The 27,934-nt window shown below is 40.1% G+C and overlaps 1 protein-coding gene across 4 annotated transcripts in view; it reads left to right on the top strand.

Annotated features, from left to right (window-relative positions):
* Window positions 1–24,595, top strand: part of PRIMA1 (proline rich membrane anchor 1) — an 81,668-nt gene extending 57,073 nt beyond the window's left edge. For 3 of the 4 annotated variants that reach the window (XM_042447196.1, XM_042447195.1, XM_042447197.1), the window contains exons 4-5: window positions 7,526–7,655; window positions 22,116–24,595. In XM_042447196.1, coding sequence (XP_042303130.1) covers window positions 7,526–7,655; window positions 22,116–22,218 — 233 coding nt within the window. In that variant the 3' untranslated portion in view covers window positions 22,219–24,595. Of the gene's footprint in view, window positions 1–7,525; window positions 7,656–20,053; window positions 20,299–22,115 lie in introns of all 4 variants that reach the window. The other variant, XR_006101621.1, reaches the window with a different exon arrangement.
* Window positions 24,596–27,934: the final 3,339 nt, after the last annotated feature.

Here is a 27,934-nt window from a genome sequence, read left to right as displayed (position 1 = left end):
AACTCATGCGGGTGACCAAAGGTAAGGGGATGGGGGAGCACAAGGAGGGAAAGCACACATGTTTTCTTGCTCATTTGCATGGGTGAGCAAGGGGAAGGGGTTTGAAGAAGGAAGGTGTATACATTCCCTTACTCACATGTGCAGGCAGGTGAGGAGAAGATGGGTGTCCTCACTTCTTCCCCCCTGCCCTGCCCCCCACACAAGCAAGTTAGTGAGCGAGCAGGAGAACAACCATCAGTACAGGTACTTTTTTGTATATTAAATATGGTTTGGGGACTTAGAGGTAGTTGTAGTTTTTCTACTGTCACAGGGTCTTGTGTCCCTAACCCCTGTGAAAGTTGATGGCTGACTGGTAAAGAAATATACATTTGGAATGCTAAATCAGAAATCTTTTATAGTACATTCATACCAGCTTTCTAATTTGCCAGTACTTTTGCCTTCACATTATTTATTTAATGCATTTTTTGGTTGTCCATCATGACTTCAGTCTTTCCAAAAATCACAGATGGAGAATATTTCACCTTCCAAATATCGTAGAACTACAATGTCCATCATCCCTCAGCATTCCTCCTCTGAATACATCTTGCCAAGAAAATGCCATGATAGTATCACCTTAGGGACAGAGTCAGCTTGAAGTCACAATAACAACATTATATTTTATGCTAATTTAACATTGCTTTATTTTTTTTTTGTATACCATTATGAGAGGTTTACCAAAAACACAGTAAGAGCAGGTGCATACAGACACCAAAAAGCTAGAATCCACATGCAAAAAGCCTTGATATCTTTGGTTAAAAGGACCAAAGACCAGGTGATAAGAAAGACATTAATCTGATACCTTGGGGGCTGCCAGTTTGGGTAGACATATTAGACTAAATGGACATATAGTTTGGCCTGCTATCAGGTAGATTCCTGTGTTCTCCCACTGCAAAATTAACTGGAGCTGGATATAGTAGAATCAGATACAGAAGCAGCCCTTCCACATGCATTTTCAGAATATTTCCAAACATCTGTGGCCAAGATGAGTTATTGAAGGAGCAGTGGTGTTTGCTGTGGAGTGGGTGTGCATTGCTGTCATATAACACAAAGATATAAATTTAAAAGCACCTTTATTTTCTATTAGCTCTATCATGTGCTAATGAAGGGTTGTTAAAAAAACAATTTAATTCAGGTTTTCCTTGTAATGATAAGACATAGGAAGTCGCTGGTGCATGTTGTAGAAAAGTGAAAGTACCATGTATCTGTTCTGCTTTTTGTACAACTGTTTCAGAAGGTCCATCTGCTGCTTCCAGGATTTATCACCCTCTCCTAAATTACATCTAAACATATCATCTGAGTTTTTAACTGTGTAGTTTCTAAAATGGTGAAGGGTCTGGAAACCATGCCCTATGAGGAAAGACTCAGGGAGCTGGGGATGTTTAGCCTGAAGAAGAGATGGTTAAGAGGTGATATGATAGCCCTGTTTAAATATCTGAAGGGATGTCATCTTGAGGAGGGAGCAAGCTTGTTTGCTGCTGCTCCAGAGACTAGAACGTGGAACGATGGATGCAAACTGCAGGAAAAGAGATTCCACCTCAACATTAGGAGGAACTTCCTGACAGTAAGGGCTGTTTGACAGTGGAACACACTTCCTAGGAGTGTAGCGGAGTCTCCTTGGAGGTCTTTAAGCAGAGGCTGCATGGTCATCTGTTGGGAATGCTTTGATTTTGATTTCTTGCATGGCAAGGGGGTTGGACTGGATGGCCCTTGTGGTCTCTTCCAACTCTATGATTCTATGATTCTTCAGTGCAATACAGGTTGAGTAGCCCTTATCTGGAATTCTGGAATTCAAAATACTCCTAAATCCACATGGTGGCTGAGATAGTGACAATTTTGCTTTTTGATGCAGAATTAATGCATTTTGTCACCACTTATCTGCCATGGATCAATGTTATGGAATTCTAGGGTTTGTAGTTTTGTGTTTTGCCTTCTCTGCCATAGAGCTCTGGTGGCACAAACTACAAATACTGTACCAGGATTCCATTGGATGGAGACATGACAGTTAAAGCAGTAGCAGTAGTGGTCTAGCTGAGTAGCATGAAAGGGCTTGGGGGAAGAAGCACTTGTCTTTTCACTCTCACACAAGAAACCAAAAATTGGTATCTACCAATATTTATTTGCATCAGATGTAAATATTGGTGGATGCCAATTTTTTAACTTCAACAAAAATGCAAATACCCTTTATATTCTTAACTGGATACAGTACTTCAAGTGGAATCTGACCAGCCACCTAATACAATAGACCTGTAACTCTGCAAACATGACACATCTCAGCATTCTGTTGATTAAGGTGGTGACAGTTAGTCCTATCCCTGAATTTGTGCAGCCAAATTAGCAGTCTTTCCTAGTACTGATACATGCTAGGCAAAGACCAATCATGCCAGGTGTCAGAATAATCTTTTGAGATGCATACATGAAGACTCCTGCTATGCAGACATTCATCTAATACACTAGACCCCTGGTATCCCCTGGGGTTTTATTCTAGGACCCCCTGTGGATGCCAAAATCTGTGGATGCTCAAATCCCATTATATCTAATGGCATAGTAAAATTCTGTCCCTTATATAAATTGGCAAAACTAAGGTTTCATTTTGTAGTGTGTGTGTGTGTGTGTATACAGTCGTCCCCCCCAATTCGCGGACTTGGAGTCTGCGGTTTTGCCCGTTCCACGGACAGCAAGCAGGGAGGGACAAAATGGTGTGCACGCAGGAGCGCACTGCTATTGAAACCAATGGTGACTCCAATATTGGTGTTTTTCTGGATTTGCTGGAGGGGGTCGGAACGTATCCCCTGCAAATCGGGAGGGACTCTGCACACACACACAGAGAGAGAGAGAGAGAGAGAGAGTATATTCAAACCATGGATGGTTGAACCTGTGGATATGGTGGGTCAACTATATGCATGAAGGTTTGGGCAGCAGTAGTCCACAAACATTTTGTCTTTACTTACACATTGCTGGAACATGCAAGTTGAGTTGCCTGAATCTTATGAACAGCTTCATTATATTGATGGCTTATAGTCTGCTTGTGCTGAGCTAGGACATATAGACCCTTCCACCATGTATTTCTGTCAAGACAGGTCCTTCCATCCCCTGCTTTCATTCCTGCCCCCCTTTTGGTATGTAAATACAAGCTTTTACATTTCTTTCAGTGCATTTCACTGTATCTTTTTGAGAATAATGTTCCAGCCTGTCAAGATCACTTTGAATCTGGGTTTGGTCTTCTGTAACCCCTCCTTGCTTTGTGTCATCTGTAATCTGATAAGCAGTCCCTCCATGCCATCATTCATGTCAACTGAAATCCCAAATTATGGTAACCTGCATTAATATGTCTTTACCAAATAAAGGAGGAAAAGAATTTGCAAGCAACCCTCCCAATATACAACTCAGTGTCCCAAACCAGTCTTGTAAATAATCTTGAGCATAAAAAATATAAATTCATGTTCCAAGAATGAAATAATTAAAGATATGTAAACTTGAAAACCAATTAGCTATATGTAATTAAAGTCCAACCTAGACTTTCACACTATGAAGTTTATCACACAAAGGCTCAGGGAACAGTCAGAGAATGGAATGGAAGGGGCCAGGAACGGGTGTGGGATGAGTGGGGGACGCATTTTACTGCACGCAGAAGTCCCTCACTCATTCCGTTCAGTTCCCCAACCATTCCCCATCCATCCCAAAGGGGGCGATTTTTGAGAACTGTTCAAAACAGTTCTCAAAAATCTCCTCCTCTGGGATGGACTAGGAACGGAAGGGCAGGGAATGGAACATGTGAGGGACTTCCTTGTGTGCAGTAAAATGCATCCCCCACTCGTTCCATTCCCTTTCCTGCTTCTTTTGGACCATTCTCCAATGGTGCCAGGAACCTGTGTGATAAACTCCTCCGTGTTTTCTGGGCCAACCTTACTCTGTTGTTTTCACTTAAGGAGAACCAGGAAGCATCATGCCAGTAAGACCCAAGAAGCCTATTTAAAGTGAAGCCACACTCCTGGCATTAGCTTGTTGACTTCAGGCATATGAAGGTGTTGGAGAAGGATGTGCTGTCTTAGTGTTGGATCAAGATATGGGGGTTGCCAATGTTCTTAAGGACTAGAATTTGATAGTAATGTGGTACAGGTAACAACACTAATCTGTAAAGTAGTATTAAACTACTAAAAACACACATTAAAAAGCCTTTGCCTCTAATGAAGCCACGGGAGATAGAAATGAACCTCTCAATACATTTTTGTTTGGCTGTCTTTGATGTTCCTTTATTCAAGGATGTCCATTTCAGTGTCAGAGAGAGTGTTCTGGAAGACTGACTGACTTTCATTGTTTTTTAATATTTCCTTTCCTGATGTCAGATGTATGCCCATTTAACATTTTGTGTAGATACTGGATAGACTAGTTTGACTTGGTGCATCATCTGTGTATGTGGAATTCTACACGCCATTATCCGCAGACCACACAGCTATTGCATGATGTCTGAAGACAAAGGGATTTATAATTTCACACATCTGGAAGTAGCCCAGAATTTGAAAAGGCTGTATTAAAATGTGCTTAGAACCACATGATGTGTTCCTGATCTCACTCTGTTACAAGATTATCTGCCCAAATCGGTTCCATTTCCTTTAATTTTTACAAGAGATTTGCAGCTCAACATTATCCATGTCTGCTTAAAATTAAACCCAATTAGACCTAATGGGATTTACTCCAAATAAGTGCACTGGATTATAATCTTAGGCAGCAATTTTAAGGGCATAAAACAATACTGCTGGATAAGATAAAACTGTTATTTACTCCAGCAGTTCTGTTTCCTTCCATGGCCAAACAGATACTTTTAGGAAGATCACAGGCAGGACATGAGAACCAGAGTATCTTTTCAGCATTGTTCTTTAGCAACAGAAATGCAAAGACATATCACCTTTAACCCTGGAGTTAATATATAGCAGTGATTCTCAAAATGGGTGTTATTGCCCCCTAGAGCCAGTGGAAAGATCCAGGAGGGCAGTGAGAGAAAAGAAGGCAGCAGGAGGGTCTTCAGTCAAAGTACTGGCACATAGGAAGACGAGGGGAACCAGCAGACTTTAGGACCACTGTGAAACTGGTTTTCAGGATCTCTTAAAACTACCATGCAGCCTCACTAATCACTTTGTATGGTGCGCCTCCACTTTGCTTGCCCCCATGAGTTCACTCCCTTAGCCACATCTTTTGCTAGTTGTGGCAATGACGGTTGAGAAACTCTTGCAAGGCTTAGGTGCAGGGCATTGCTTCTGTGGCTCAGAGCAGTGCCATTTGGGAATAGACTGACTGGAACAAGGAGTCAGAACACACATCAGTGGGAAAGAAGTAGCAGCAAAGAGAAGCTTTCAAATTTGGGGCCCCACTTAAGTTTTACAAGCTTTGCCAGGACTTGGCTGGCAGTTGGAGCTGCACTCCTTCTCATGCTTTCTTTCATTGAACAGATCAGGAGAAGAGATAGCAGAAGAAACAATGTTTATGTGTGGTGGGGGAATGACTTGAAGCTGTTTGGGGAAGTCACATATCTTAGGAGAAGGCTAAGGAGTATCCAGGAAAGAGTTGTTCATTCACTTTGGAGTGGCTCCTGTAGTTAAAATCTGTTCCTCTCCCTGTCCACACAATCTTCAATCCAGAGCATGTGGCCTCTGTAAGTCCCATACACACACACACCATCTGTGCTCCTCCACCCTGGTGAAGGATTGAGAGTCCTTCCTCACCAGGGAGAAATGTGGGAAGGCGGCTGCACCCCACTCCATCTTGGTGAAGAAGGATTTAGAGTCCTTCCTCGCTGGTGAAAAGTTTCTTCCTTTGTACCCAGTCACCTTGGGAGCAGTAACCAAGCAATTGGCCAGTTGGTCTTCCTTTTGCTGTAAGGCTAGCATGGGTGAGAGGAAGGAGCAGTCCTGGGCCGCTGCTATATTCACACATGAGAGGTTGAGCAGTGGCAAGCTGGACATGAGTGAGGTAGATGCTGCTGGTTGTCTGGCTGCTGTACAAAGCGGGGCCGGTGGCAGTGAGGGGGCACCCTCTTTTTCTGGAATAGGCATTGGGTGGGTTGTTAGGGTTGTTGCCAAAGAGGAACGGGGGCAGTAGCCTGAAAACAAATTTGGGCTAATGGTGTATAGCTTCTGTGCTTTATAGGAAATGATAGCTTCATTATTTATCTGTAGATTATAGATCATTCATAGATGTCTTTATTATTTATAATATTATTATAGATAATTTATAGATATCTTTAAAGATGAAGACCATCATCACATATTTTGGCAGCAAAATCTCTGGCTTAATAATGTTCTGTGTTAAGAAATTCTGCATGGACCTACCTGGGAGTAAACTCCATTGAACAATGTTGGATTTTCTTTTGAGTAAACATTCATAGGATTCTTTATCTGTTTGACTTGAATTGGGCAGTCCTACATTGAGATCTCTGCTTAGTCATGAATATCAGTGGACATTTCTCAGACAAGACATTTTTTTATCTATCACTCTATGTTAGACAGGATAGGATGGGTTCTGTAGCCTTGTGCATGTCACCTTGATTTTTATGGTAAGATTGAACAAAAATCCCTGGTGGAATGCATTATATACTTTCAATGCACAATAGGAAAATAACCCTTAAAAAATAAAGGGACATGGCAAGAGAAGGACTGCTCTTAGTCTTCTTTTAAAAATGTACTCCTTATTCTCCACCCAAGGGCGGTATTATAGTACTGTAGCTCTAACTGTGGTTACGGATTTTGTCATTTGTGCTAGATAAATGTTTCTTAATTGAATTGAAAAGTCTGGCACAGAAGCACAGCAGTTCTTCGGTAAAAACTAATACTGTAAATCTGAGAGGCAACCACTAAGAGATGGTGACTACCAAGCATATTGAGTTATTTCCATTTTTAATCTACATCTCAATGACCTAATGTTTAGAGAGGAGCTCGCGGCTTAGTAGTAGGCTACCAATTAGGGTAGGCAGTTTGATGCCTATGTGATATTTTGCACTAAAAATGTCATCATCCCTTAAAGCCCTAATTCCATGATCCTGCTCATGTTCGCTAAGGCTGATGGGAGTTGTGGTTTAAACATCTGAAATGTAATGACTTGTTTGCTCTTGTCCCTTGTATCTCCAGGTAGGGCAAGTAGGAGGACTTTGCATGCAGAAGGTCTTTGGTGAAACCTCCAGCATCTCAAAATGTATCTTGGAAAGACACCTGTGTAAAACTTTGGAGAAGTGTTGCCATGCATTGTAGGCAACACTGAACAACTTCATGTAAACATGTGCAGCTGAAAAACACATCTGCTGTTGTGTTTAGTGAGAAAGCACAGCAGAGTTTATTTCTGGCCTGGGTTGTGGGGAAAACACGCCACTGTGTGTAGAACAACTTCCTTGGTAACCTCCCAAACTAATTCTGGGTGAATGGAGCTCCTCAGATCATAAATGTCTTACTTGGCAGGACTCAACTGAGTGTATTTGTTTTTTCCACCTTATCTTTTACAGCTCCCACTGTTCCTATTTGTCCTCCTCCAGAGACCTGGTGGCCGGGCCCAGTTATAATTATTGCAGCATGCTGCACCACACCAGTGTTCCTCTGTCTAGTTTTCATCATTTGCTACAAAGCCATAAAAAGGTAAGACTGTGTGAGCATATTGAGAGCCACAAGATAAGCTGTCATGTGGAAGAATAACCATACAGATACTGCACTGTTGCAGATCCTACGAACCCCTAAAAAGGAGAGCAGTTTTCTAAACTCAATTTCTGAACCTCTAACTAATGCATACAAACTCCAATTAGTGTTTGAGAATTGGTAATTTTTCTGCTTCTTGTCCTCTGTCTTTTGCTTTTCTTGCTTAATAAATCCCTTAGAAGCTCCCCCTTTAGTACACTTGTTGTTTTTCTGACACTGCTGCCTATGGGCAGGCCTATCCTGTGCTACTTCCACCACAGTCAGTCACCACTGATTTCACAAAGAACCTTATTGCATTATTAAACAAACCTGGCAGACAGACCAAAAGATGTGTCCCCCCCCCCCCCCGACCTCTGCAGGACATCGTTCTCTTTCATTCTCTTCTGGTTGTAAAACCATAGTAGAGGATTGTAAAAATGTCGTAAAAGTGTCCCATTTGCCAAGCTAAAATAATCCATTTGGCAAAAATGATGCTTTTACAATGCTCTCACATGCTTTTACAACCTGAAGAGAATGAGAGTCATACGAAGGGAGAGAAAAAACACCCATCTTTTTGTTTGCCTTCCAAGTTTGTTTAATAAAGCGATAAGGTTCTTAGATGTGGCATCTTAAGAAAGGTGAAACCTTATAAACAATTGTTAAAACAATTGGTAATGTACCATTTCACATTGCAGCTGTGAGATCGAGTGTCTGGACTTGAATACATAAAATACTTTTCCCACACACACACTAAATTATATGTTCATGAAGCTAGGAGCCCAAGTTCTGAAGTGGATGCAAAATCCCTTTTGGCCATTACACTGGATATACACACACTAAAAACGCAAGTCACTAGTGATATTTCATGAAGCAAGTTGTGTCCAAGTAAAGATGCATTGAATTGCAGCCTCAGTTTGGACTATATAAGTTTAAATGGCTGGGTTTTAGGAGACTTCCACTATTTTATCGATTCTGCATTTGTCACCAGCTCTTAGAATTCCATGTAATCTAGCAGTGTTTGTAAAATGAGTAATCTTAACTTGTGAACAAAATTAATAATCTTCCTTTTGCACAACCTAATCTTCATTTTGCGCAAAATGAGTACTTTTGCATGAAATACTATCAAGATTTACTGTGAATACTGGCTTATCAGTAATGAACAAGTGTTCTTTCTCACACTGATATTTCACTATTACTGTCTGACTCCTTCTGCAAGTGCTGGTAACCAACAATTTGCCATCAATATCATGCTTAACATTTTATCTGGACCCTGCCTTGTTGCTCCACTAACAAGCCAGGATCCAGAAGCCAACTACAAACCTTGGCTTCAAACAGAGTATGTTTGGAGGAGGGGAAGCCAGGAATCCAAATCTGAACATAAAAAAGTTTGTAGTTTCTAATGTGAAGTCGAAGGCTTTCATGGCTGGCATCCATAGTTTTTTGTGGATTTTTTGGGCTATGTGGATTTTTTGGGAATGCAGGAGTGATTTGCATATGTATTGTCCCACTCAAAGTCAGGGGCTTTCCCAGCAGATAATGATCACCAATTAGCAGACACTAATCCTCTTTTGCATTAGCCTTCCAGCCTGAGGTCTGCCATCAGCACAGAACAATACACATTCAAATCACTCCTGCATTCCCAGGCTCACACAGTACTGTATATATAGACCCACTTTTTTCCAGGCAAGCATTCTCTGAAGATGACAGCCACAGATGCTGGCGAAACATCAGGAAGAAGCTCTACTAGAACATGGCCACATAGCCCAAAAAACCCACAAAAAACTTGGTAGTTTCTATTCCCAGTTAAAAGGGAGGATAGTGACGTTGATCATAGTTAAAATTCTAAAGTCCTTTATTAAATCAACTCACAGTTATAAGATAATATGCAACCTTTCAGATTCTCCAGAACTTTTCATCATGCAAAATATTTAGTAAGCAATTGAAAGTGGCTGATGTTCAGTTTATGGAGACTACATTTAGTTATAGTTGTAAGGTAGAACATTTCCAGAAGGTGGTGATGTGGACTCCATTCAGTTAACATGGATTGAAGTTGTTTGAGTTCAAGTCACTTCAGTGGTTCAACTTGGACGCAAGTCAGCAATTAATGACACTCTGGCTCGACTTGTGTCACAACTTGTATATTTTTAGCAATCAACTTGCTGGCCTAATGTCATAAGAAACAGCAAACATGTTGGGGAATGAGCTAGAGGCAGGGCTTGAAGTCTACTCAGCAGCCTGCCCTGCTGCACATTGAGGAGCTTTCTAAAGCTTTTGACTCACACTTGTTGCCTAACGTGTTTGCCATTCCCCTTTGAGCAATGTGATGCACCATCCCACACTATGGGGGTGAGTCTTGCTTGCTGCTCCTAGAAAAAGGCTTCAGAAGGTTCTTCTGATGTGTAGTGGGGACAGGCTGCTGAGTAGATCTCAAGCCCATTGCCTAATACATTTGCTGTTCCCCTCTGAGAAATGTGCCCCATGGTATGGAGGTGAGTCTCACCTGCTGCTCCTAGGAAAAGCTGTAGAGGGGTCCTCTAATATTCAGTGGGAACAGGTTGCAAAGCAGACATCATTTTTCTAAATTGCAATCTTGATAAATTGCCTGATAATTTATTTTTACCTAATTTTGTACACGTCTTGGTTTTCTAATTGTTTAAATTCTCCACGCATGCACACATGCATGTGCACACATGCACACTCACACACATTCCACCACCACTTCCTTTTTTCTGTTAAAGTTGGCTCTCAAACTTGAGACTTGACTTGAAAGTATCTTGCATGGACATGAGACTCAACTTGAGACTTGAAACTAGAGCATTAAGATTTGACTTGAGACTTGATGTAAAAGACTTGTAAAAGGGAGAGAACAGGCTGGCCTGAAGAGACAGTGCCCTCCCTCCGTAACTGTCATCCTTGGGCCTGTGAGGAAGAGAACAGGCTAGCCTGAAGAGACAGTATTCTTGGCTGTATATTATATTGTAACATGTTTAAAATGTATATTCCCTTTGAACTTGTAAACCGCTGTGATCTCCCAGGAAAAGCGGTATAGAAATAAATATTTTATTATTATTATTAATCCATCACTGTCAGAAGACATGTCCTGAGAGGGTTTCAGGACTACTGTGATGAAAAAAATTAATTAATGATTGATTCTCCTGTTTTATGGAATAATCTAAGAACAATTGTAGAAGGTTTATTAAATAACAAATAGCCAATAGATCTGAGTTCTAGTGACATGCACTCTCAGAGGGGAAAGTCCCAGCTTTATCTGGTTATTTTTACAATTCTTCTTTGCTTGAAGAAAAAAAACAGTAGTTTTTTGTGAACCAATGTGCTTACTCTATTTATTTATTTAATGTATATCCTGCTTTTCTCCCAATATGGAACACAAGACAGAACACAATCAGCCAGAACAATTCTGGTTTACCATTTTGTGAATATGTAACTAGTGAATGCATTTGTGCTATGCTGCCATTGTCTCTTAATTTCTTTTTTTTTCCATTCCTTCTTCTGCATTATTGTTATCCCTGTGCACCTTGATAATGAAAAAAGGAAGACAATGTTGGATGTGATTTGTAAAGTTGAAGGCTTTCATGGCCGGCATCCATAGTTTTTTGTGTGTTTTTCAGGCTATGTGGCCACATGGCCCAAAAAACCCACAAAAAACGTTGGATGTGATTGTTTGTATGACAGTATTCATATTCTTTTCATTGCCTTACCAGTGCACCTCCTACATAAGTAGCATATTAAACATAAAGTATTTTAGTGCAATCATACAACCAAACTGCTTTTATTACTTTTTGTGGGAATATATCTATATAGATATAGATATATAGTGTACCTTTTTCCAAGAAGGAAGGAAGGACCAGCCCACACAGAAACAAGGAAAGTTATTATACAAGACTATCTCAGTTTCATTCAACAATATTTGTGCGGTGGTAAATTCTGTACTAGATGCATAGATTTGACGCAAAGGTAGATCTACATTGTACTCTTTCACTGATATCTGAATAGGAGCAGGTTATGCCCCTAAATTTCAGCAATGTACCCTTTGTAGTTTTCTTTCTGTACATGAGGGGTGGTAATTTGAGATATGTCAGACACATACAGTTTCTAATTATGTCTTTGTGGCCATTGAGACACCCAGATTCCTTGGGAAAAGCTGAAAGAAAACAGTGGAATGCCATTCCTGGAAGCTACTAGGAATGGCAGTACACCTTATAAATAAATTCTAGTTCTAGGAATGACAGTACACCTTATAAATAAATTCTAGTTCTCCACACATATTTAATTGTTTTACAAAACCCTCAAACTAGAAGTGAGCCTTTGATTCATTTTAGGTTTTTTTCCCTTGTGTGTGCGTGCGTGCGTGCGTGTGTGTGTGTGTGTGTGTGTGTGAGAGAGAGAGAGAGAGAGAGAGAGAGATGATCTGCAATCCTGCATAGTAGATCCACAAGCAGAGCAATGCTAGGCTAAGGCATGTGCCACGCCACCCCTCACAAAGAAACCTCACTGTATATCCTCTGAAACAACCATGCATGGCCATTCCATGCCTTGTAGGGAGCATGCAGGATTGGAGCAGTATCTGACTATGTTCCCATAGCCAGATGCAAAGCAATTATATCAGTAATGAGATCCACCAGGATGTCTCGGCGCTGCTGTAATCATTCCATGCCTGGATACAGGGACCTAGCCAAACACTTCTCCAATTCTTCCCATTCCCCATAACACAGAGAATGGCCACAAAGGACATGGGTTCAGAGGCTGTATGGTACGTCAGAAAGGGGGGGGGTCCTTTGGGCACTGTAGAGGAAGCAAGGGAAACTTACAGATGAATATGTTAGCCCTGGTTATTTTCAACAACAACATTGGCCCTGGTGGTGCAGTGGTTAAATTCCTGTACTGCAGCCACTCACTCATAAACCACAAATTTGTGAGTTCAATACCAGCCAGGGGCTCCAGGTCAATTCAGTCTCGCATCCTTCCAAAGTCACTAAAATGAATATCCAGCTTGTTACGGGCAATTAGCTTACATTTTGTAAACTGCTTAGGGAGTGTGGTGATAAGCAGTATAGAAATGTACTTGCTATTGCTATATAGATCATCATATTGAATTTTCTTTCTGAGAGATGAAGAATATGGGGCAAAATATACCCTCATGAGGCATCTCTCCCCCAAGCAATGAAGAGTATTATGGTTTTTAAATGTTCCATTAACATAAACAAGAGCAATCTGGAGGCTGTGTATGGCTCCCAGGGCTATTTTGTACCTCTCAGACCATCCTAAAATACACTGTTGAAATTTGGCAGTGTACTGCATCACTGAATTCATTGGTTCATTTTCTGGTCTCTAAAGTGGCAGAAAACAAGTTCATTCCATCTTCTACATGACATCCTTTCAATTTAAAAGATTGCTGTCTTCACCTCTCAGTCTTGTCTTCTCCAAACAAAACATACCCAGCTTCCTAAGTCATTTCTCATTAGATGACCTTTGATCAACTTAGTTGTTCTTCTCTGGACACATTCCAGCTTGTCAATATCCTTCTTAATTGTAATGCCCAGAACTGGACACAGTGTTCTAAGTGAGATCAAAATAGAGAGGCACTACTTCTTCCATTGATCTGCAATTGCATTTTTTGGCTGCTGCATCACATTCTTGACTCATGTTTAGCTTGTAGTTTACCAAGACCATATATCATTTGCACATGTACTGCTTTCAAGCCAGGCTTCACCCATCCTCTATTTGTATTTCAATTTTCCTGCCTTGGTGTAGTACTTTAAATCTGTCTCTGTTGAAATTAATTTTGTTAGATTTAGCCCAGAAGGTGGTTGGTTAGTATAGTTAGGCCAGAGAAGAGATTAAGAGGCATGAAGACACCTACACCCTGTGTAGATTCCAGGATCAGGAGATGATCTGGTACCTTAGGGTATTTTGGCATGTTATATAATATAGTTTGGTGACACTGCTGTAGTTATGCAACTCTGATGACACTGTCATGGTTCTGTCACATGGAATCCCAGGATTTAGTAGTTTAGTGAGCTGCTTAATATTCTCTGCTAGATAGTTTCATTGTACACATGGAATTAACAGAAGATGCTAACTATCTTGTAAAGCCTTTTACTTATTTAATCTAGGACCATTAAACATGATTTTTTTCCCTCATGTTTGTGCAGGGAAAAGCGCAAACTTCTACCATAGGGCATCATATAAATGCAGGCATATGAAAAGTTTCACCTTTCATTGTGGTATGGTTAAAAACATAAACACACAGTCTAATTTAGTTGTCCCCCCAACCTGTGATCAGATATATTGAATGCCCGCCAATATGGCTGGGTATTTACTACCTCTGATACCCAAATTGACATCCCCATCTGCCAATTTAATGCTAAAAATGAAGGTTGAAGGGACATGTAGTCAGCTTCAGACCTCCAAGCTGCTTCTCTGCATCATCAGGAAAAACTAGGAAGCTGGAACGTATCCATAGAATTGGATAAAAAAATGCCAGAAGAATGGGACTTGCTCATTATTATTCAACCAGTTTGAGCATAGCATCAATAAAGTGTTATACACTATAGGATATGACTTAGAAAAGTTGCATTTTGGATTACAGCTCCCAACTCCCACCCAATCCCAGCCTCGCCAACATGGCCACCTGCATGGTGGTACAGAGTTTCTGGGAGATGTACTCCAAAAGGTAACTTCTTAGGGCTAAGGTAGCTAGTATGATATAGTGGTCTGAATGTTGGACTATGATTTTGGAGACCAAGGTTTGGTTTTCAGCTCAGCCATGAAACCCACTGAGTGACCTTGGGCAAGTTGCATGCTCTTAGCCTCAGGGAAGGCAATGGCAAACCTCCTTTGAACAAATCTTACCAAGAAAACCCATGATAGGTTGGCCTTATGGTCACCATAAGTTGGAAATGACTTGAAGGCACACAACAACAACCACTAGGATTAACTGCTGGATTTAGGGCAACAGTCTGTAAATTCATCATATGCTAAACAGCACTATCTTAACAAATACAGTGCAACAAGTTTGAGCAGCAGCTGATCTTGTTGCCTCTTAATATATGGTCGCCCCTCCATTTTCACAGACTTGGAGTCTGCACACCTTTGCCTGTTCACAGGCAGCAAACAGGGGGACAAAATGGGGGTGCTCCCATGGTATGTACTCGCAAATGCCTCTGGGCTTGCACCATCATTCAAGCCAATGGGGCTTGGATATTGGCGATTTTTCATTTTTGCGGGGGGGGGGGGGGAGGATTCCCCGAGAAAACAGAGGAGCAACTGCATTTTCTTAAAAAAAATTGACAGTGTTGAGTCCTTAGCTCAAAACAAGATGAAAAATATTTAAGAGGAAAGTCTGGGAAGGGCTAAGTATTTTAGTTAAAATAATATATGGGGCAAGAGGACAAGGGACTGCATTATGTAACTCTCTTTTTAAATATTTTGGTGGCTCCTTGGAATCTCATTTTGATAAGATCCTTATATAAAAGCAAAAGGAACACAAACCCATCTCTTGTTATGTAAAGTCAAGAGATAGTAGCTGTCTCCAGAGCTATAAAAAAAAATAGCAAGTGCTGTTCTTCCTAAGCCTTGTGCCACTTAATCCTGCAAGTGATTAGAAGAACTGATGGGAGATGTTCCAAATTAATTTCATCTTAGCAAGGGAAAGGTGCTATTAAGATGTAGCAGTACCAGAATAACACTACCAAGGGTGAATTTTCTCAGCAGCCTGTTCTACCTGGGGAAGCGACTTCTTCACCCTGCTGTTTTGTAGTGGATCAAAGGCTTTGCCAACAAAGAACACTGTTGCTGAGTCAGCAGGAGAATGTGGGCATTAATGGTCCCTCATCGGGGACTTGTCACTCATCAGTGTAACTTTTTGCTAGGCTGCAGAGCATCCTTGAGCATATCTTGGCACAGAGGGGAAATACTGTCAGTTCCTTGGTATGCATGTCCTTGGATCTAATGGTAGGTTTTAGCTCTAGATGATAATTGAGAACACTCCAGCATCCTTTAAAGAAAACCACAGAACACAGAACAATAACATTCATAATCCACATTTCAATGATCCTTTTATTGTCCAACCAAAATACTGTCCTGTGCCCCTAACCCCAGCGAATGTGGAGAGATGAGTGTACTTTCTGTTACTTTTTTGAAGGAAAAAAAGGCCTTACAGTTGATAACTGAATGGCATGAAACTGCTATTCATAGTAATTTGCTCTTGTTGCGTTGATTTTAAATTGTCATTTTTATCCAAATCCATGATACCACCCCTGCCAAAGTAATTTGTTACTGGTATCACTGCCTCCTTATTTTCAGGCTCTGCTGCATGTGAGCTTGGCATGCATTTTGAAATCCCCAGCATGGTCATAGAATCATAGAGTTGGAAGAGACCACAAGGACCATCCAGTCCAAGCCCCTGCCATGTAGAAATACATTATCAAAGCACACCTGACAAATGGACATCACCCTCTATTTAAAAACCTCCAGAGAAGGAGACTCCATCCCACTCCTATGTGTTTTAATGCTGAGCAGCTCTTACTGTCACAAAGTTCTTCCTAAAACTGAGGTGGAATATCTTTTCCTGTAGCTTGAATCGATTGCTCCTTGTTTCAGGAGCAGTAGAAAACAAGTTTGTTTCATCCTCAATATGTCATCCCTTCAAATTTTAAACATAGCTATCATGTCACCTCTTAACCTTCTCTTTCCCAGGCTAAACACACCATAAGCTGCTCCTCATAGAGCATGGTTTCCAGATTTTTTACCATTTTAGTCACTCTCCTCTGGATGCGTTCCAGCTTGTCACTATCCTCCTTGAATTGTGGTGCCCAGAACTGGACACAGTATTCCAGGTGAGGTCTGACCAAAGCAGAATAAAGTTTTAGGTTCCATTCAAATGTAATTTTGTTAAGCCAGGTGTCACCCATCCTATATCTGTATTTCATTTTTCTCCCTAAGTGTAGTGCTTTACAGTACAGGAGAAGCTGACACTACTTCCAGGCTAGTTCATCCAGCTTAAATAGTAAACAACGGAGACAGCAGGATGACAGTACATCAAGAGAAAACCACAGTTTTCTCAGTAAAGTAGTTTCTTATATTTCAGATTGAGGTGGCTAATGAATGAAAAGACAATAGCATCAGATCAATGATCTGATTCACACTTTACATGGCAGTTGTGTTGGACAAGATTTCCAATTGTTAATTAACCTTATCAGTACCAGAGCTTGTTAACATTCAGAGTTCCAAGCTTGCAGAATTCAACGATATAGCTGTGTTAGTCTGTAGAATCAGTACGTAGAGATATCTTGTAGCACCTTTGAGACTCACTGAAAGAGTTCCATGCTCTGGCAGAAAAAAAATATTTTAGGTTACCACTGTCAGAATTCTCTAGCCAACATGGTCAGTATCTGTGAAGGCTCTGGGATTCTGAGGACTGTGAATTTAAAAAGCAACTTCTCCAATCTCTGATCAATATTTCCTTGGTCAGTATGCGGGGGGGGGGGGGGGTGGGGGGGTGTTGAAAAGCCAATTTAAACTGGTGCATTTGACACCAGATCCTGCAGCAGTTCTTTTTTTAAGAATTAAAATTCCACTGAATTAGAATTAGAATTTTCAGATTAATTCGGATCACGCAGCCACCGTTCAGGAAATGGAGGCACCTCCATTTTGATCAGACCAGATTTAAATGCCATGGAAGGATTCGCTGCCTCAAAATGTAGTGGGAACTATGAATCAGTTTTGAATCATTCACAGATGCGAATCTCTTTGTGCAAAAAATGTGTGATTGCCCCATAGATATAGATAGATATAGCTATATCCAGAGTAACCATGTTGGCCCTGCACCTGTTTTGGGCTAACTAAAAAACGCCAAATATATCATGCACACCCAAAAACTGTATTGCCATTTTGTGGATTTTGGATTTTGTTCTATTTCTCTTCAAAAAGAATCTTCAGCCTCATAAAGTGAATCTTTGGGCCCTGCAGCAAACTCTTATGAGTTCAGACAAAATGCAGTGGAGCTCTTTTAATTAATTTAAGCAGAGCTGGTTACAGGGCATTACATGAAAATGTTCTTTTTCCCCCTCTCAGAAAGCTTGGAATGCACACTACTTGAGCCCCTTACTCTCATCTGGAAGAATGATGAAGGGCTCTGAAGGGCTTTGGGTTTTTTTAAATGTGTGTGTGCTCTCCTCCTGTAAATCCAGTCTGTCACGTAAACAGTGAAAGGTTGTTTGAGGTCAGGGCACCAAAAGGCCAGCTGAAAGTAAATGTGTCTTGAAACCAATTGCAGCATTGGTATAGACCAGTGGTTTTCAATCTTTTTCTTCTCACAGCACACTGACAAGGTGCTAAAATTGTCAAGGCACACCATCAGATTTTTAAAGGACCTGTTTATCATTTTTAAACAATTGTAAATCACCATCTACCTTTTGTTCACCCTTGCTTCACTGCAAGGATAGAAATTGTGCAGTGCTCCATGTGCAGTTGACTGCAGCTCCCAGTATCCCTTAGCACTGTGTATGCTGCCCATGGTTGTGGGAGTTGTAGTCCAACCATTTCTGGAGGAACACACAGTTCCTACCCCTGTTCTACTGAGTTTCCTTTTGGATAGGGTAAACCACAGAAAGTGAGTATTGAGACACGTAAAAGCAAATACTGAGTACTGGGCGCTGCAATCCAAGTCCTTCTGGAGTGCTGCACAGTTGCAAGAGTTGGCAAAAGGTAGGATGTGCTCTACTGACAGATCTGGAGTCAACTCACAGAGATTCCCCACTGTTTAACAACAGCAACGTATACATTGCTAAATACATTGCTAAAACAAAGAAAGCTTGCCAGGAGTGAGTGGGTTCTGTTGCTTGAAACAGAGCCCAGAATTTTTTCATTTAAGTGTTTGAGGTTTGTACTTGAGTGTATCTTGGATTCCTAATAAATCTTAAAATCTCAGGTAATTCTCTGCCCATTCCTGCAGTACAGTATTAAACACCGCCCTCCTACTCCACAGACACATACTCTGCCAGGACGCTTCACCCCACTTTTATGTGGGGAAGCATAAACAGCTAAGCCTCAAAGCCTATCCTGTACCCACATCTCAATTAAGCACTGCCCCCATTCCAACACCTGTGAGGCCAAATCAGTTCACCTGATGAGAAAGAGGTGAAAAAAGGAAGAGAAAACATTGACACCTTCTTTCCACCCATACCCTTGTCACTCAGTGCATCCTGGCCACAGAAAGAGGTTCTCCCCACTTTTCCCTGCCCCTCTTTGACAATGACAACAATAACTTATTATTATTATTATTATTATTATTATTATTATTATTATTATTATTTCTTACCCACTTCTCCCTATGGATCGAGGTGGGGAAGAACAGCAAAAGAACACATTAATTAAAACATGCAACAGTTTAAAAGGACAAATAAGACACACAATTTAAAAACAGTCCACGTTTAAAATTCAGCATCTAAAGCCACAGTTTAAAAAGTCTGGATAAGCTTCTCAGAAGAGACTTGTCGTCAATGCTGTTTTAAATTTGGTCAGTGTATTCAGCTGTCAAATCTTTTTGGGCAGATTATTCCACAGTATAGGGGTGGCTGAAGAAAAAGTCCTCTGGCTAACTGGGGTAAATGTCCGCCAGAAGACCTGGGGAGGATTAAATGGAAGGAGGCAATCCTGTAAGTAACCTGGACAAGTGGAACAAGAGCCACCAGGCACTCAGTAAGAGCAGCAGCTGCAACAGCTTCACCTCACATGACTAAGGCACCATGGTTCAGATATCATTTTCCTGTGACAAGGCCTCTAAAGCGACAAGCAGGGAGGGAGAAGGAAGAAAGGAAGCTACTGGGAGCTGAAGTTCAAAACATCTGGAGGACCAAAGTTTGGGGAGCACTGTCTTTGGAGAATATATTTATAAATATCCAAAATGACACTCATGTCTCTCTTAGTAGGATATGCATGAACTTCTTCCCCATGAGGACAGCATACATTTCCTCCACTGCCATAAGTTTCCCAACACTACAAAAGGCATCAAAATTGCTTAAATGGCTGAGACTTCCCACTGCTATGGGCCCAGTTTCTCTATGTTGGATGACATTATTCTGTATAAGTATATATTATTGTTAAATTTCACTATTACAAGGTACTGCACGGAAAGAAAAAGGTGTGCATAATAATAAAGAAAACAAAAAATGGTGGCACAGACCAGTAAAAGTACTTACAACCACTTTCCATTTCACTGCTTTCAGTGACTTTGGTAGCCAGTTTCACCAATAACTGATTCTGTGTTAGGAATGAATCTTATATAAGAGTGAGATAAGTTTAATTAAAATGCCTTCTGAATTATATTCTTTTGATTTTAGGATACATGAAAATTCATGCATGAGTGATGGAGAGGTTATGGATGATGAAGTCCTATTTCATACCTTTGCTGGACACCATAAAGTTTCATTTAGCTAGCACCCAAATACACTGTTCATTTGAAAATGATTTGTACAAAGAGTTCAATCAGTGTTTTACTGTTTAGCAAAAATAACTTCATGTAGAAAATTGCATAATGGATGGAAGAAATGCCTTTTAAGGAATTGCCCATTTTTCCAGGCATGGAGTGAGTATTATGAATTTAAAGTTCCCTTAACACTCACTGGTACTAATTATAAAACAACAGCTAATTTTAAAAAGAAATTACTGGAGTGGGCAATAAAGCAGATTAGCAAAATTGGAGTGCAGAAAAGAAAGAATGCAATAGGTAAAAAAGAAGACAGAAAAGAAGAAAAGAGCCATTGAAAATAGACTTAACTTGGTATCCATATTACAGAATTAGGTAATTAAAAGAGTACTGCAACCTTCCAAATGGTTAGGTGTTTTGCTAAACATAGAATTTATGTATACATTTTGGTGCTAAGAAATTTTCCTTTAAAAATTAATATTTTCCAATATTCAGATCTTTGAATATTTTAAAACATATGTAATAGCAAGGAGTGAAAAAAGCTATATTCTTTTAATTAGAAAAAAAATGTTTGGTGCATATGTTTTAAATGAGAAATCAAACCTAAGAGAGACAATGCTTTATTGCCAATATGTAGCATGCTTTATAATTAGCCTTCTCCAGTACTGTTCAAATTCACTAGAAATCAAACTAACATTAACAACCCATGATTCCTATTTGCCCGGAAAAACTAACAAGGTTTTGTCAAGGTAGATTTTTTTTCTGAATGTATAAGGGTGGGGTTTGATTAAGTGCCATGAACTTAATTGTAAATCCTTCACTTCACCAAAACTACTATATTTATAATACATGTCTAGTCAGAATTAAATCCTTCTGATTTCAGTCAGGCCTAATCATATGACAGTGGAATTATTCTTTGCATTATTATTATTTGTTACTTATTATATGTTTGATTTGTAGTTTATCCTTCTTCATAAGAGCATAGGCCAGCTAACATAAAAATACAAACTGCAAGCATCTAAAATAATGAATCATAAATACCTGCTAAAATAAAATACAAATAAGCAACAGGAAAAGACAAAACAAATATTTGGTTTTCTAATTCTCCCCAAACTGGTATGAATAGATTTAATTGTACCTGTATGGGAATCAACTGACTCTCCAGTATGAGGAAGTTCCACAGTCATTTTAAATTCTGGACACAGGTCATAAGTATTTGGATTTTTGAAATTTCTGCACAGACCCATAATCCCAAGCTCATGAATTGACTTTGAAACTAAGGGGTAAAATGAGGTTGATGGTTTGATTAGTTCTGCTGTGTAGTTTGGAAGAGTTCTCCATGAGCTTTCTGTATTTTATATCTGTGTTCACCTTAACAGAAATTTTCAGTATACACATTGTAGTGGAGGTCTGTAAATTGAAGCCATGACAGATAAACTAGTATACAAGTATAGTTGGAATGTAGATATACACCCATGGGCATGCAAAGTCTTCCAGTATTCCATTTATAAGTGGCAAGTGCTTTCAGAAAAGGAATCCAGCAGGGAAGTGGTGATTATGGGTACACCTGTTGAGGATCTAATTAATGCATCCTTCAACTGCTGCTTGAAGATTTGTCTTCTTTTTTTGTTGCTAAAGTAAACAGAAATGATTTGCTGTAAGCTACATAAATGGTTCCTTAATTTTTCTAAGTGTGGCTTTCTTCCACAATCCCTTTCACTAGAATTCTCCGTTAGAGTTCAACCTTTAAAAATAGTTTGAATGCACAATCTTACTGATCTATTAGAATTGCACAAAGATCTAATAGTGCAAGAGATGGTATTTTTTTAATCCTCAAGACATTGTGTTCTAACTACTTTACCAGAATGCTTTTGAAATATTGCATAGTACTAATTATTCTGCTTTTTTGTCTTCATGTCCCTCCTTTCTTCTCTTCCTTCATTTCAAAATGCTACTATGGCCGGGCCTCAACAAAGGAAACCATTGAGAAAAGAAGAGAATGGAACAAGTCGAGGTGAATATGCAATGACCTCCTCCCAAAACAACAAGACAGTTGATTCTAACAATGCAGTGGTATAATTTCTGAGACCACCTCTTGAGAAGTAAACATTAAAAGCACATGCAGCATATGCAAGATGGATGAAATGCAGCAGCAAAAGAAGTTGTGGCCAAAGGACTTGATTTCCGAAATAGTGTGTGCATCAGTTATTCCGAGAAGAAAAGCAGACGACTCCTCTTCAGCTTGCTGATTGTCAAAGGGAGGTATAAACTTGCCAATCAGGGCTGCTCTGAGAAAAGACCTCACAAAGGCATACTTACTGCATGCCATGACAGTTGAAAGCAACATAATGATACCCCCAGAAATTTTCTTTTCTTTTTTCTTTCTTTTCTTCTTCCCCCCCTCCCTTATTTTTGATTGACTGTTCATTTTGGGGGGGAATGCTTCAGTGGGGATCCTTTGATGGTGAAGTTGATCTGACATTGAGTCTGAAACATTGTAATTGGATCTGAAAATTCAAGCTTTACTAGCATGGCTTTGCATTTGTCTTTTTCATTAACAAGCCATTGCCATTCCCACTCTTTATTATAATTACATTGTTAAGTGGAAAAGTTTCCATTGACACCAAGACAACTTCCCCTACCCCCATTGCATGATATTATGAAATAGACACCTACAGCCTGGTGACTGCAATTTCCACAGCTGGTGACTTTTCAAGGAGAAAGTAGTCACAGTATGACCTGTAGCAATTAGCATTGCGAATCAAAGAGGAAAATATACTGACGATAATAATGTTTAAAGGTGCTTTGAATACTGCTGATCATCTTTTTCCTTGTTTGTTATTATGTAGCATTTTTGCCTTAGGTTTAAGATGTTTTACATGTGTGTTTCTCATGTATTTTTACCACACAGATCTGTAGGTGGGATCTTTCTAGAATGGCTTTAAAATGTTTGGGTTTGAACCTGGGGAAAGACAAGCTGCAGTGAAAACTGAAGTCCTTGTTACACTCTCTGCAAGCTCAGATATCTCTCAAAACTTTCCTGTTCCTTCATGGGACTTCTTTTGAAAAAAAGAATTCTCCACTTCAGGGAGAAAGCTGTGATAGCTTAGTCCTGTCTGTTGACAAGGGACTGCCAACTGTGCCAAATTCTATGTGATAGCTCTATGTTGTACTGCTTTGTGATAAGGACTGCAAATGACTTGAAAAGCTGAACCCATTTTCTTGTGATCTCTTATTAGGCTGAGTCACTTTAGTATCTTAAAAGAAAAGTCCATTGGTCAGACACTGTTATTGCCCACACCTGGATTAAGATGTTTAAAACATTTATGCCTTTCCCATCCTATGTCTTTGTCATTGGTCCAAGACCCTGCCATGCTCTGGCTTCTTGTCTTGCTGTCAAGCTTTAGTGAGATACTATCTCTGTGTCTTCAAGCAATCCCAAAGAACTTGTTGCAGTGCTCTTGCATAGAACTACGGTGTCTTGTCAATACAGCCCATTATTGCTAAGAAGCTGGTGCCTGGACTCATTTTATCTTAAGGGTACACCTGGCCTACAAAATCTGCTTTGAGACTCCAGAGAATCCAGCATCTTCACCAAGGCGCAGCTAAAATATGTGTGGATTCACACACCCATATGAAGGAATGGGGCATTCTTGTAAACCTGCTTCAACATTGCTCTCAGGTGAGGTCACTGAGCTGTCAAAGTGAATGGTCAAGCACTTGCTATACAGTATAGCTCTTGAAAGAAATAGGAAGTAACCATGAAATCGGGGGTCATCATTGTTTATCTGTAGAAAAATTCAAGTAAAAGCAGCAGAAAGTGCTGAATGTGTATAGCCCATTCTGCAGGTGATATTTCTGCCATGGATATACGTGGGGTATCTCTCACAGAATTTGAAAAAGTTATATTTTGAATACTAATTCCCAGAATGCTCCTACCAGCATGATTAGAAGTCATCCTAGCTGGAGGAATTCTGAGAGGAGTAGTGCCCTAAAAGGAACTTCTCCAAGTTCTACATTCGTTTTATGATTTTCTCAGTATTTTGCTCAGAAGATAAAAAGTAGCAGTGCAAAAGGGCACACAAGTGCCCCAAACTTAACAGCCTCTGTTACAACACTGAATTCCTCTGTTGAAAAGGGATAGTCTTGAGTTCCATTGTCCATAAAATTCTTTAGATGTTCATAGTGGGATTTGTTTCAATCTTTGGTTAAATCCATTTAATGTAACTAAAGTAGGATGTGTGTCAATATACGTGTTCTCCAACAGGGAAAACCAAAGTTTACCCTTAATGGAAAAGGAAATTGTAGCACTTTGGACACTAACTATGAGAATGAAGATGGCAGCATAGGTTTTCGTAGACCAGGGCGGGTTATAGACCGCTGCTTTGAGGCGGTCTGCCGCCGCCGCCGTTTGCTCCGTAAGGGAGCCGTCGCAGCCACACTGTGCGGCTCCCTTACAGAGCAAAAAATGGAGCTTCTTTCTTTGGCGCCCTAATGACGTCGCGAGGCGCCGCTGGCGCACTCGCGACATCATTAGCGCCACGTCACGTTCGGACGCACAGCATCCGATATGTAAAGATGGCGCCGGCCGTGTGGAACGGCCGGTGCCATATTGTATGGACAGAGTCCATATTAGACCCAGGGGTGTCTAGAAGAGATGCCCCTTTTTTAAAATGGGACGTCCTGCGGACATCCCAAGTGGCGGTCTATAACCCGCTTCATCAGATGAAAGCTACCAAAGGTCACTTTGCATACTGATCCAGACTAACATATCTGTGTTTTTGAATTCTGTTTTAATGGAGAAATCTATTGAATTGTAGGTTTATCCACTTTTCTGTCTTGTCTTTCTTCCAAGAATGTAGCAAGGAAGGCTTTTTGTAACCTTTTAAATATCAAGACTTGCTGAAGGTGGAGTGAAAAAAATGCCACTGACCCTTTCCTTAGAGATGGAGCAAAGCATTCTCTTCCACTCACTTTGGTGCATTATTTTGCACTTTATTAACTGAAAGAAAAGTATTTGGTTTCTCAGAGCACCAAGTTGCTCTAAGCCAATTGCCATTTTTGACACTAAATTGTGTCAACCAATAAGCTTCAGATGGAATCCACCATCTCTTATATTTAGAGTTGCACTTTCCCCTCAGTGCTGCAATACATATGTTCCCCCCCCCCAGGTTGTTTTGGGTTTTTTTCCTAACATGAGAAATTATTTTGATGAAGTTGTTTGCCCTGGAACTCTGTTTTATAAAACTGCAGGTAGACACTGGAATCATACAAACATGATGTAAAGTATGACATATTGCAAACTTCGAAATGATTGTCTTCTTTTAAAAGATGTGTATTTTCATTTGCTATGTGTATTTTCATTTCCTCAGCATGGCACCCTTTGAAGTGTTGCACTACAACTCTCAAAATTCCCTGCCAACACATGGGTGGTGGACATTGTAGTTAGTCCAGTGCATTTAGAGAGCACAATGCAGCCACAATTTCTGCCATGTGATACCAGGAAAGCATCCTCACTTATTCCCAAGCAAGTAGGACTCTCCTCTTCCTCCATAGCAGAATCCAACTCCCATCTGTCCTAGCCAGTATAACCAGTGGTGAGGGATGATGGGAGATGTACTCCAACAACATCTGGATGGTTGCTAGTTACCTATCCCTGATTTAAACCTACTAAAACGTCTGTTTACAGCAGGGTTGGAAATCATGAATCTACCTAAATGTTATTTAACTGCAACTCACAGCAGCCCTGATCAGCATAGCCAAGGCAAAAGGATCATGGGAGCTGTAGTTCAACAGCATTTGGGAGCCTGAGGGCAGGGAATCATCTGATTAAAAAGATTGTATGTACAGTGCTGTGTAAATTTACAGCGCTTTATAAATAAAGGTTAATAATAATAATAATTGGGAGGCTTCACAGTTTCCATCCTTGTCTATAGACAGAGAAGACTGCGGTGCATTCTCAGCTGGGACTGCTGCAGTTCATACTTCATCCACTGAAAGGAGATTGTATTATAGTTTTCATATGAAACTTCAGCTGAAATTTGATAGCTATTAATGACACCCTGTCATTGCCCTCTTACATATATGCTGCATTTCTACTTGTAGAGGCCAAGTTCCCATTAACTCAAAATGCCCATTGAAATTATTTTCTTATAAGTTGATCTTAACCTTGAAAGCCCCCTTTGAATTGCACACAAACAAACAAACAAACAAACAAAACCCTGTGATTTACAATGAAATTACTGTTGTTATCACTTGCTGGCCTGAATCTGGTTGGTTAGTCCCAACTGGAGTAGACTTGTGGAATCAATTGGTGAGTCAACACTTAGGTAAATCCAACTGAATAAATGGCTCTACTCTCATCAGGGCTAACAACAGGATTTGGGCTCACTGTGTCTTTCAGATATTTATGAAGATATAGTAGCTATTTAACTACTATAGAAATACACTTATGTTTGTAACTTCAACTCCAAGCAGCCCTGGCCTACATAACCCAAGTCAAGAGGAGACAGGAATTGTAGTCCAGACCATCAAGAAAGTTAAAGGTTCTGCAACTATGATACAGACAAGTACTTGCTGTCTGTATTGTTGTACTCATTATAACAGTGTTTATTACAAACTGTTGAGCTTATGCTATACATACTAATAAGCAGTTCTAAATAATTTAAAAAACACTTTTTTTCTATTTTTGAATCACAAACAACAAATCTCAATGACATTTTAGACAGTTAAAACATAACTCTTGTTCCCACTTTGCCCAGAACTGGGAAGAATGTGCTGTGAAATGTTTCCATTAGTCTTTTTCAGTCTCCCCCAACCCAAAGTTAGGTAGACTACTTCGCAGACACCATAGCTTGTAAAACTAGGTAGGATGAGGACCTCAGTGTTGATGTGACGATCACATTGTGGGCCCTTAGTATCTTCTGGGGTTTGGTTATAGGGCCCTTCATGGATACTAAATTCCATGGATGCTCGGTTGTCCACTTCTACCGGGAAGCATATGAAATATCTAAGGAATAATATCAGGAAGACCACAGTTGTCCACTGTTGCTGGAAAATGTGTGAAATATCTGGGAAATAATACACTAAAAGAAGAGCTCAGCACAAATCTACAGATTCGGAAGAGTGTGGTATAGTGGAAATGAACAACCACTTCAGGGAGCAAGTAAAGGAGTATAGCTCTGCATGAACTTAACAAAACAAAACCAGGTAACAATGAAAAGCCAGCATGTCAGCTGTTCGGTGACTGTCTGACATCTGTTTTATGGGTAGGAAGATTTGTTTAATTTTTTTTTTAATTTTAAGAAATATTCAATAGTGCAGTTTTCCACTCCAGAATCATGTAGTGGTACAGTCTCAGAATGTGGTGTCACTTGATTTTTCTGTATGTGTAGCTTGGCTTTCAGTCTTCAGAACTAGGGAGAGATTGAAGTGATGCCTTCAGGAGGAATATATTCCTAGAGCTTTGGAATATAGCTAGGATTTTGTTTGAAATTGTACCGATTAGTAGCAAAGCTTACATAAAAGGAGTATGTGTGCTCTTTAATACATTTAATTAAATAGCAATGATATATACAAGTCTTGACAGATAAAAGCTTCTTCACAATGGGGACCCATTACACAGAAAATTGGTAATTCAAGTTAGCAATTCACAGGGATTTAAAGTTTATTTTTATACTCTAAAATTAGATGCTGAAAGGCTCTACGTACCTAGGGGCATGTTGTGAGCAAGCTTTTCAGTTGGTAGCTGATTGTGAACCACAATGTGACCCAAAGAGCCAAGAGATTTTCTCAG

Source organism: Sceloporus undulatus, chromosome 1 (assembly GCF_019175285.1).
Source record: "Sceloporus undulatus isolate JIND9_A2432 ecotype Alabama chromosome 1, SceUnd_v1.1, whole genome shotgun sequence".
Classification (NCBI taxonomy): Eukaryota; Metazoa; Chordata; class Lepidosauria; order Squamata; family Phrynosomatidae; genus Sceloporus; species Sceloporus undulatus.
Note: the sequence above shows the minus strand (reverse complement) of the source record. Positions and strands in the feature narration are given on the sequence as shown.